Raw genomic sequence first — 12673 nt, forward strand, 5'->3', positions numbered from 1 at the left:
TTAGAGGGACCGCATGTCCTTACTTTTCCTTTAAATCGTGTTTTCATTGTGATTTTGATGTATTGATCCGCATTAGTCAGAAAACTGAGGTTTTGGAACAGGGGCAGAAAAAAGACGCACAGCGCAAGGAACCCATGAGTTGGATGTTTTATACAAATTTTGTTACTTCACGTTTTACTTTTGGTAGGCCTACTTTTTTTTAAATGTAAAATGTGTTTAAGTGTAATATTAATAAAGATCAATGTTTTAACTCCATCCGTGTGCTTGTAAATAAATAACTCATAATTAACTCTGAAAGACAGATTTAGATTTAGATTCAGAAATAAAAAATAATTGACCTGGCATTCGTTACTATAAAGGCAGGACAAAAGAGTCAGAAAAGAAAATTCATATTAAATATAATATTAATAAGGAATGTAGTGTGTTTTTTTTTGTTAAAAGTAGGCTCTAAGTAGCCTACAAGTGCATGGAGCACTTTTTTCCTTGACAATCAGCATATATAATGGAGTTTATTCAAACTCATAATTATTTAATGAGATACACATCCGGCTCCTCTGAACCAAGTTAATTAAATACCAATAAAGCCCTGTGCTGTAAACTAACTGAACTTATTTGAGGTTATATTGTGTATTCTGGTGGGGTTAACACTGTTTAAAGTGAACTCTTCACACTGTAGCAGTGCTACTGTATACTTGGGTTGTGTGTAGGCCTATACTGTATGAAACACTCATGTTGGGCTCACACTGTACAAAGACTACTCCGGGCGTATACAAAGTGTACTTTGGTCTGTGTAGGACTGTAGAAAGTGTCGGGGGCGGGCAGTATCCTGTATAAAATACTCGCGTCGGGGTAATACTGTGTAAAGTGCAGTACTAAGTGGTCTGGAAGCCGGCGTGTAGCTGATGTTTCCCAGGGTCGCTCCTCCCCTCCTCCCCCCTCAGGTGGAAGAAATCTTTTCACATTTTTTTTTCACTCTTTTGTGGGATAACATCTGAAGGGTTGGTCCGCCGGGCCAATCACATGCCTCCGCGGCTATAGATCGCTGCTATAACACACAGCGCTGCGGCCGCTCGCCCTCACAAGCGGCGGAGGCGCGACGAGACGTTCCGAGGCTATTTTTCTCCCCCCCCCACCCCTTACACTTTCCTCGCACCGGATCGGAGCCTCGCTCTCGATGCGCCCCGTTATCCTCTGGCCCACGAGATCATCGTTTTCGCACCTGCCGCCACGCTACAAGGAGCCGTAGAGGAGGAGAAGGAGCCGTAGAGGAGAGACAAGGACAACGAGGACCGGCGACATCTGGGAGAGACGAGAGAGGGAGAGAGAGAGAGGGAGAGAGAGAGAGAGAGAGAGAGAGAGAGAGAGAGAGAGAGAGAGAGAGAGAGAGAGAGAGAGAGAGAGAGAGAGAGAGTGAGAGAGAGAGAGAGAGAGAGAGAGAGAGAGAGACGCTGAGCCGCCGGTATTCCCACTCAGCCGTCACAACATCACCGACCCGCGGACGCGATGCTCGTGCTGAGCAGAATGCTGCTGGTGGTCCTGGTGTGTCTGGGGCTCGCGTCGCCCGGCGCGGGCTGCGGACCGGGAAGGGGCTACGGGAGGCGGCGACATCCCAAGAAGCTGACGCCTCTCGCGTACAAGCTGTTCATACCGAACGTGGCGGAGAAGACGCTGGGCGCGAGCGGAAGATACGAGGGGCAAGATCACGCGCAGCTCGGAGCGCTTCAAGGAGCTCACCCCCAACTACAACACGGACATCATCTTCAGGACGAGGAGAACACCGGGGCGGACCGCCTCATGACTCAGGTAAACAGCCCGGGCTGGACGCACCATCACTGCGCACCTCCACCTCTTCCTCCCCCTCCTCCTTCTCCACCACTCCGTAGCTAGAGCCTCGTTTACCGGCTCGCGTGGTTTTAAAGTTAGAGATGAAAGAGATGCGTTATGAAATAATATGATAATGTGGCGGCGGGGTTTAGCGGTGTGTGTGTGTGTGTGTGGGGGGGGGGGGGGGGGGGGGGGGGGGGGGGGGGGGGTCTGCGTGTGTGTTAGTGTGTGTGCGTGTGTGCGCGCGCGTCTGCGTGCATGTGTGCGTATGTGTGTGTTTTTGCGTGTGTCAGCGCGCGTTTGTGTGTGTGTGTGTGTGTGTGTGTGTGTGTGTGTGTGCGTGTGAGGCGGACAGTCGGCATGTTCGCTCCTCTTGACTGTGCGGAATATTTGAAATATTCATGCCGCTCTCTCCTCATGTCTATATTTGTACCGGAGGAGCGACTCTGCTGCCGGTGCCGCCCCGCGCGGGGACAGGGTAGGGATGCGGTGAAACGGAAGGTGTTCAGAACACCTTCTACTAACGTCCAGCTTGTCCGCTTCTTCAGAGTGTAAGAGAGAATCCCGGGCTGGGTTCTCCTGCGCCGTGCGCCGGAGGTCTGGCCGTGCGCACTTGAGGATTGGAATAGGAACACATGAACATGTGAATAAATCCACATTTTACGGTTGTTATAACGTTGTTAAGGGATGGGTGCTGGATTTCTTGCTGTATGGTTGATTTTCGTTTTTATTGGTATTCTATTGTGTATTGATTTCTCGTGTGTTGGACTCGGAATGGGTCTCCGAGCTTCTCTGATTTCTTGGCGCCCCGGGTGTCATGTCCGCTAAGCAGGGTCTCGGCACTCAGCGCGTGTCAATTATTCAGCGGCTCGCGATGCCGCGGAGAGAGGCGGCCACTGCCGCGAAGACACACCGGTTTGAGGGGGGAGCGCGCGGCGAGAAGCCCCTCGGTTCGTATACCTCAAGCGATGGGCACGAGCACCGATTAAATATTCACTCCGCCGCGTGCAGTGCTCACCTGCGTGACCCTCCTACAGTCGCGTGAACCTCTGGAGCACGCGCGCACGGGAGCCAACCACTCATCGCCGTTTAGAACTGCCGCGTGGCGGGAAAGCCCGGAGCACCGGGAGGGAAGTTGTCAGGCACCGGGAGAGCGTTTGGCACCGTGCCGGTGGAGACCGTACCCGTCTGAACTTCTGACCTCCGCTGCCGACAGACATATCTGATCAATAGATATAGATCCACTATTATATTATAGATCTATTATACACAGATCTACTTTACATAGGTCGATTATACATTATGTTGTATACCACTGTGGGTCAAATGTGACATTTTGCTATGCGTCTGGCAGTCTCTCTCCACATGTGGTCGTTAACAGAGGAGAGTTAATTAGTTGGTTAAAAACGATATGTGGTTTTGAGCGACAGGTGTAGATGTGAGTGACAGGTCGCTGTTTTTATTTTCGAGACCAGATCAGCTGAGTTGGGTTGATCCGCGACACACGACCTGATGAATAAATAAACAGTTGGGTCTTTACGGTCCTTGACTCCGACAACGCAGGATGAGCGCCGACTCCTCGGTTCCACATTCTACAAGTGCGCGCGGGATCAGGAATGTGTGTCAGGCCCGCAGCAGAACCGTTGCTGAGGCTTTGATCGATCCTATAGTGTGATCATCCACGGATTGGATACTATATCCATTACTGGACGGATAAGGGTCAGAGCAGTCCAGAGAATAGCGGGCTCTGAGAATGGAGGGGATGTTCTCCGTTTGGAAGCTGCAGGATGCGCGCTTCAGTCCCGATAGAGTGATAGAGAGAGAGAGAGAGAGGAGAGAGAGAGAGAGAGAGAGAGAGAGAGAGAGAGAGAGAGAGAGAGAGAGAGAGAGAGAGAGAGAGAGAGAGAGAGAGAGAGAGAGGTATTATGCGTGTTGACCCGGAGAGTGAAGACCAAGCCTCCTCGGACGGGATTGTCTGACCGTAGAGCAGGTGCTGCTGTTGCTATGAAGCCGCCTATGAATTATTGAGCCAAAGAAAACACACAGCTTGCCGCGATCAGGCCCCGCGCAATGTTTATGGCCTAATTTATCCTCATGAATATGCAAATGTTTAAATTCTTGCGCTGCGGTGCTTTGGGAGGGGGGGCGGGGCTTGCACCTTTCAACCGCCACACATCCGCACGTCCGCGGCCAGTGAAGCGAAACGGCGACTTATTAATATTTCATAACAGAGAAGCTCTCTCTCTCTCCCCATCCCTTTCTCTCGCTCTTTTGCCCTCTCTCCCCATCCCTCTGTCTCCCTGTCTGTGTGTGTGTGTGTGTGTGTGTGTGTGTGTGTGTGTCTCTCTCCCTCTCTCTCTTTCTCTCTCTATCTCTTTATCTCTCTCCATACCTCTCTCTCCTCATCCCATTTTCACACTGTCCCAATCCCTCTCTCTCAATCTCCCTTGCACTCTCCTCTCCCTCGCTCCATCTCTCCCTCTCTTCTCCTCTCCCCCTCTTCCAATCGTTCTCCCCCCTCTCTTCCCCTCCCCCTCTCTCTTCACCTCACCCCCCCTCGCTCTCTCTCCCTCTCTCTCCCCCTCTCTCTCACACCATTCCACATCCTCCTATACACGCCTCAATGAACAGCTTCATATCTACATTCAAATAGATATGTAGCCTATAGATCCATAACATATCCTCTCCCTCCCTGTTCCCTGACAGAGATGTAAGGACAAGCTGAACTCCCTCGCCATCTCGGTGATGAACCAGTGGCCCGGGGTGAAGCTGCGGGTGACGGAGGGCTGGGATGAGGACGGACACCACTTCGAGGAGTCCCTGCACTACGAGGGCCGCGCGGTGGACATCACCACGTCCGACCGCGACAAGAGCAAGTACGGCACGCTGTCCCGCCTGGCGGTGGAGGCGGGCTTCGACTGGGTCTATTACGAGTCCAAAGCCCACATCCACTGCTCCGTGAAAGCAGGTAAGATCACCCATGCATACATCATGATATATATCGATACATATGTAAAGATATATCTAATTAAACAATGCCCACATCCAGGAGCATAAACACAACGGGATACACACAACAAACACAACGGGATATATATATATATATATATATATATATATATATATATATATATATACACACACACACACACACACACACACACACACACACACACACACACACACACATATATATATATATACATACATACATGTGGGTTTGTGTGTGTGTGTGTGTGTGTGTGTGTGTCGGTGTATGTGTTTGTGTGTTTGTTAACGTATTTATTATCATAGTATTGCAGGGTTAGCAAATAACGGAAATAATAAAAACGTATCAGAAAAATAGGCCTACCAAAATATGTATATGTATTAAAACAAATGATGTGTTTTATATATAGGATCGAAAAAGGATGAAAATAGGCCTCATAGCAATTATAATAATAATTATAGGCCTTAACCATAATCGGAAAAGGACATTAATTAAGTGAATAATTAATTCTTAACTATTTAGTTAGGCTTAATAGTAAGTGGGCTGTCGTAGTTATGTAGGCCTATGTATAGAATGAATATGCAACCATATTTACACGTAAAAGAAATGCGTTTTTTAACGAATGAAAACCCGGAAAACGAAATAAATGTCCAACTATAAGAAAATAAGTCCTTTGCATGGAATTATTATATTTGAACTTTAGAATAATATATTCGAATTATTGATTTCGATGTTATAATAGAAAGAAGTGTTAGACTGAGTGTTGAGTCGCAGGTGTCTTATGATGGTATATCGCCCCACTTCGACTCTTCCAGGTAATACCAAACATCCTAAACGTTAGTTTATAGTTAAAAGTTATTAAAAACAATACACTCAACATGGGATCATTGTGGAAATATTAGCTTTGAGGTATTGGATCACTATTTAAAAATCAAACAAAAAGGAGTTCCCATTTTAAATACGTTTTTAATGGCTGTTTGATTAATTCAGTTAATGCTTTTTTCCCCTGAGTTAAAATGTCCTTAAAACAACCATTGTCCTTCGTGAACGTCCACTCAGCGAGTCTGCCTCCTCCGTCCTCGTGAAGAACCTCAGTGCGCGTCAAATCCCCGCGTTGTGATTCCACGCACACTTAGTAGTTAAGATGCGTGTCATGGGGGTCACGTGGACAAAGTTCAGCTCGTTCAGACCAAATCTGTTTTTCCACTCCTCACCCTATTTCATGCTCGGGAATGCTCAATGAAGATTAAAGGCGCACCGCCCACCCACTCACACACCCATACACAAACACACACGCACGCGCACGGAACACACAAACGAGCGCGCGCGGGGGCTCCCGGAGACAGGAATGCGGAGGGCAGCGCAGAGACAAGGGGACGAGGAGAGGAGCAGAGGGGCTGAGGGGCACATTGAAAGTATTTAAAGAGTCTGGGCTCCTCATTTAAATTCTAATCTAGCGAAAGCTTTGCAAAAGGCCCGCGCTGCGCAAACAGCCTTGCTCCTTGTCCGCGCGCCCCGGCGCCTCGTTTGTGTGACTTGTCACATGGAGGATTGTGTGCACCTGAGCAAACAGCGTGGCTGGGAACCGAGTGGCTTTTGAATAACAAAGCCCTCATTTTATTGGTTTTTAATTAAGATTTGACGAGCCAAGGCGAGGCTCCAATACGCATCCAAGTGGCCTCAGCACCGTGCGAAAAGCATACGGCGGCCCCAAGAAGGCAAACAACACGACGCGCCATTCAGCCGCTAACTGCCTCATCTTTTATCCCCACAGAAAACTCAGTGGCGGCAAAATCCGGGGGCTGTTTCCCGGGCTTGGCGTCCGTGTCCCTCGCCGACGGTGGCCAGAAGTACGTCAGAGACCTCACGCCGGGGGACAGCGTGCTGGCGGTGGACGACCAGGGGACTCTGACGGTCACGGACTTCATCATGTTTCTGGACAAGGACTCGGCCACCACGAGACTCTTCTACGTCATCGAAACGGAGACCGGCGAGCGGCTCACGCTGACGGCGGCGCACCTGCTCTTCGTGGCGAGCAACGCGACGGACGCGCGCAGCCAGATGACTGCGATGTTCGCGAGCGCCGTGACGGCGGGCCAAAAGGTGTTCGTATTGCACGAGCCCCACGACGTCCTCACACCTGTGACCATTAAGAGGATTTACCGGCAGGAGCATGAGGGCTCATTCGCCCCGCTGACGGCGCACGGCTCCCTAGTGGTGGACCACGTGCTCGCTTCCTGCTACGCCGTCGTCGAAGACCAACAGCTCGCGCACTGGGCCTTTGCGCCCGTGCGCTTCTCCTATTGGCTGTCCGGGCTGCTTCACCTGCACGTGAAGGGCGCCGCCGCCCACGCGGACGGCGTGCACTGGTACTCAGACGTCATGTATCGGCTCGGGAGGTGGGTGCTGAACGAGCACGCCATGCACCCGCTGGGGGTGTCGAGACCCTCGAGCTGAGCGGGGGGACAGAGACCTCGCGGGAGCTGGGATATTTATTTGTGAGACTTGACGAGACGTGTCCCTTCATCGAGATGAACGGAGCCTTAAAAAGTTTTCTTTGAATAATTTATTCTCATGTGAACTGAAGCCGGGCGCGCGCACACGTGGACAGAGCAGCGGCGTCGCCGGCGCGTTGTGCATAATCTATTTTTGTATATCAACTACAACTGTTCCCACATGTTCTCCCGCACGTCCGCAGCTGACTGTTATATTTTAGGAAGATCTCGGAGCTCGACTGCGCCGCGGTTGATAAATTATATTTTTATACAGAATTGTAAATTAGATTTTGACAGATCGTTACCGAATCACATTTCGTTATTTGAAATAGTGTAAAATATGAGAATATATTTTAATTTAAGTACAGTAGTTGGGTACTGCTCTGTTTATTATTAAGAATTTATTATTTTGTGTTTTTCCTGCTTCTCTTTTTCTTCTTCTGAAAAACTATGAAATGCACATTCTGACAGTTCAGTAACCGTAAACGTAGAACATAAAGCGTTTTGTTGAATAAATTAATGAGTAACTCCTGTAAATTTACTAAAATGTATTTTTCTTTTCATATTTTGTAATAGGGAGATAGTTTTATAGAGACGACAGTGTGAGGGGAGGGGGCGACGTGTCAAAATGTCTAGAGTTTATTATTTATATGTTTATTACAAAATGAGATAAAGAAAATATTCAAACTTGCAGCTCGTACATGTTTTTGTCTCTCAGGTTATCCACCATGACTATAAAATATACATCTAAACCGAAACAGGTGTTTTTGGAAATGTATTTCCTTATCTACTTATCCCTTAACTTAAAGGGATCATATTATAACCAAAGAGCTAATATCTCCACAATCAACAGACCTACTGTAACTTTCCCATTGACTAAGCTCTTATGTATCCCACTCATCTTCGGTCGGTGATACACTAGAAAATAAAAGGCCCATTTAGGAATAGGGATTGCAGCGGCCCCAGTGTTTGAAGGCGGGAACTAAACGGAGGATTCCTGCTTTGAAGCGCCTGTTGCAGGCCCGTGAAATTTCGAGTCTCTCCGTCAAATTAAACAAAGTTTGCTCTAAGTAAATAACTTGAGAAAAATGTTGCAGACAGATTAAACAGGAGTGTGTGTATGCTATAGTTCACATCTCACCCACGGGGGCTTGGAAGGCCTGCACGGTGGGAACTGTAAAATCGTGTAGACACAGTGGATTATATTTATAATTGCAGCTGTTAATAAAATAGGCTATTTGTGAGAAGGACTTCACATCTGCATTCACGTTTATCTATTGGTAAACATCGACGAAGCAGCTGCAATTTAAAACAATGATTTAGTCAGAGCCGTAGTTGGTATTGTAGTGATTAGGGAAACGAACCATCGCCTGATAAAACTTTACACGAGACTTTGTACTCGACCGAGGCGGATTAAGTTGGTCGCGAGCGACATCTAGCGGTCAAAAGTTGGTTTCGCAGGGTGGTCTGCGTTACAGTTTGTAGCCTGTAATTCAGTCAAAAAAATCTTGATTCACAATTTGAAGATTCAAACTTTGAAACTAGTTGGACTAGTAGGCCTAATTTAGACAGGCTTGCTACAGACACTGCATCCACCAACAAGTTCATGCATATAGAAGATCGAATATGCAATACAAACACATTTAAACCACACGAAAGGACAGCATATGTTCAGCCTCTGAAATAACTGGTGCAGGGAGCTATTGGGTAGGGCTGTATAAAAGGCATTGTAATATTACAGGATCGTTTAAATTATATCATAATCTGTTTGATTGGAACTTCCACACTATCATTCATAAAATATGACTATTTTAATATTACATAATATAGTACATGAATATCATTCTTAAAGTAGTCTTACTTTGGTATAACATCATGAATATCATTCATAAAGTAGTCCTACTGGGATATAACATCATGATATCATTAATAAAGTAGTCCTACTAGAGTATAACATGAATATCATTCATAAAGTAGTCCTACTGGGGTATAACATGAATATCATTAATAAAGTCGTCCTACTGGGGTATAACATGAATATCATTCATAAAGTAGTCCTACTGGGGTATAACATGAATATCATTCATAAAGTAGTCCTACTGGGATATTAAATCATGATATTATTAATAAAGTAGTTATACTAGAGTATAACATGAATATCATTCATAAAGTAGTCCTACTGGGATATAACATCATGATATCATTAATAAAGTAGTCCTACTAGAGTATAACATGAATATCATTCATAAAGTAGTCCTACTGGGGTATAACATGAATATCATTAATAAAGTACTCCTACTGGGGTATAACATGAATATCATTCATAAAGTAGTCCTACTGGGGTATAACATGAATATCATTCATAAAGTAGTCCTACTGGGATATTACATCATGATATCATTAATAAAGTAGTTATACTAGAGTATAACATGAATATCATTCATAAAGTAGTCCTACTGGGATATAACATCATGATATCATTAATAAAGTAGTCCTACTAGAGTATAACATGAATATCATTCATAAAGTAGTCCTACTGGGGTATAACATGAATATCATTAATAAAGTAGTCCTACTGGGGTATAACATGAATATCATTCATAAAGTAGTCCTACTGGGGTATAACATGAATATCATTCATAAAGTAGTCCTACTGGGATATTACATCATGATATCATTAATAAAGTAGTTATACTAGAGTATAACATGAATATCATTCATAAAGTAGTCCTACTGGGATATTACATCATGATATCATTAATAAAGTAGTTATACTAGAGTATAACATGCATATCACTCAGAAAGTAGTCCTACTGGGGTATAACATGAATATCATTGATCAAGTAGTCCTACTAGAGCCCAACACGAATATCATTCATAAAGTAGTCCTACTGGGGTATAACATCATGCATATCATAGTCCTACTGGGATATAACATCATGAATAACATTCATAAAGTAGTCCTATTAGAATGATCACCATGAATATAATTCATAAAGTAGTCCTACTAGAGTTACCATCATCAAAAAATCCTTCATAAAGTAGTCCTCCTAGCAATACCATCATGAATATCATTCATTAAGTAACCTACTAGAGTATATAACATCATGTATATCAATCATAAAGTATTCCTACTCGGGTATACCATCATGAATATCATTCATAACGGGGTTTGACAGCGGGCCAAGCGGTATGGTCGGGGCTCTGCGGGGTGTTGCAACACGACCAGGAATTCCACTTCCTGGAGTGCGGCGGTTTCCACATTGTGTTTGGTTGTTGATATTGTGAGATGGAAACTCCGGGAGGACAAAGCGCCCCGTCTCCCCAGCTCTCATGACCCGGGCCCGGGGTACAAAGAGCATTCCATCGGCAGGTAAACACCGCCCTGCTAATCCCTATAGCGGCCTCCACGCCGCCCCAGCCCAAGAAACGGCTTTTTACAAACCCTTGACATCTGCAAACATGGAGAGTCTGGAGCTCTGGAAACTAAACACAAACCCGACGTTTCGAGGCCCGTTCTCCCCCTCTCCCCTTCTCCCTCCCCACAGAGCGCCTGTCGCAACAAACCCAGCCTCAACAACCCCGCCTCAAGGCCTAGTGACGACTCAGTTTGATCTTAAACCAATTTAATCTAGGCATAACGAATCTAGAGAAATGTTTCACCTAAAAAACAGTTTAATCGAGACTAGGTCAATGTAACCCATTTTCATCTTGACTAGTTTATTTTAGTCTATTTACATCAAAACAGTTTTAGTCACCAGTTTCATCTAAATACAAGTTTAATCTAGAACTAGTTTTATCAAAATAAATGTAATCTAAAGAGTACATTGATCCAAAGACAAGCTTAATCTAAACCAGTTTAATCTGAACTAGTTTAACTCCTTTAAACCTGTGGAATCTAGCAACTAGTTTTGTCCAATCTTGACCAGTTTCAAGCAATCCAGTGTAATCAAAAGACTAATTTCCTCTCAAGAAAAAAAAATTGTAACGGTTTTATCTAAATACCACTTTAATCAAGAAACAAATTTCATCTAAAGACTTGTTTAATTTAAATCGGTTCCCATTTAAAGACATTTCATCTCAAACTAACTTCTCAAAAAAAAAAATAGGTTTGTTTCTGTGGAAATAAACCTTTTATCAGTTGAGGAATATACAGGTTTCGACTGAACAGGCCGACTATATTAAATTATTACGTTAGAATATCTAAAGTACGTTTGATGTTCCACGTGACAACTTTTGGATGAAATAAAGATCCTGCCCTCTACCGATTAGATATGTTGATAGATTAGATATGTTGACTGATGTGATATCAGAGACCATACACAGATGAGACGTGTATTTCACACAGTTGGCTGCACTTTACTGCATAAAAGTCTTTTACAGAAAACCTTTTGTTCCTAAAGCCCACCTGTTCATGTCCTGGCCTGCCGCTCAAACACATTCGGAAGGGGAAGAAGTTCAATAAAGGCTGCGGGATAGTCCCAGCTGAAAGGTTCTGGGTTCGATTCCCAATGTCCACAGCCGAGCATTGCAGAGCAAGATGAGCCTCACGACCTGCTCCTCAATGCCATGGCTGTGGATTCACTGTAAGACCCTTTCTGAGGAGCGTGTCAGCTCAAAGACTAGACAATAAGGAACAATGTTCTCCTTGAATGAAAGGACGGACAAAAGGTCTGTCTTCAAACGTTTATTTAGACAAATATCTTGTAGCGATGATCAACATTTTAACGCGTTTAAGTAGTTTGGATCGATCACATGAACATGATTGATGACAAAACAGAGGTAGAAATAGTAACATTTGTATCTAACATATGGATCTTTGAAACATGTCATATTAAGCATTGACATCTCCAGACACAGTACAAGATAGTGCAGAGATACAGGACAGGCACACAGGTCCACGTGTGGACTAGTCATTTGTCAGTTTGCTTCATTCTTGATTTTAGAGCACAACAGGTAGTCCTTAACACCCAAAAAGGCAAAGTAGCTGCTTTGATTCAGGGAGCGCCTTTATTTTGAAAGCATCTGCTGTGTGAGCGCCGTTCCCCTCTGAGAGGAGCCGCCGTCTGATTGGCTAAAACAATCCAGGAAGAGAACCTGCTGGAGGGAGGGGTTAAGGGTTAATCCCATTGGCAACAGCCGGCCTGTGATTGGTCGCTGTCAAATGGAGGGTGTAACGGCAGAAGAAGAATTAAGCAAAAATAATACAGTACAGATACATAGCATACATACTAGTACATTGTACACATTAAAGTATATAGTGCACACACTAGTATATACCCACAATACACTATAGTACTAGCATATAGTAATCACAAAAGTATGATATACACACTCTTAAGCTAGTATATTGTACACACACCCA

The 12673-nt window shown here is 44.9% G+C and overlaps 1 protein-coding gene across 1 annotated transcript; it reads left to right on the forward strand.

Annotated features, from left to right (window-relative positions):
• The first annotated feature begins 1112 nt into the window (after window positions 1-1112).
• On the forward strand, window positions 1113-7903 carry shha (sonic hedgehog signaling molecule a). Its single transcript, XM_079754726.1, is given in 5 exon segments — window positions 1113-1692; window positions 1694-1759; window positions 1765-1803; window positions 4531-4792; window positions 6588-7903. Coding segments are annotated over 5 exon segments (1239 nt in total). The 5' UTR covers window positions 1113-1503; the 3' UTR covers window positions 7271-7903.
• The last annotated feature ends 4770 nt before the right edge of the window (window positions 7904-12673 follow it).

Source organism: Pollachius pollachius, assembly GCF_949987615.1.
Source record: "Pollachius pollachius genome assembly, chromosome: 17".
In the NCBI taxonomy this organism is placed as follows: domain Eukaryota; kingdom Metazoa; phylum Chordata; class Actinopteri; order Gadiformes; family Gadidae; genus Pollachius; species Pollachius pollachius.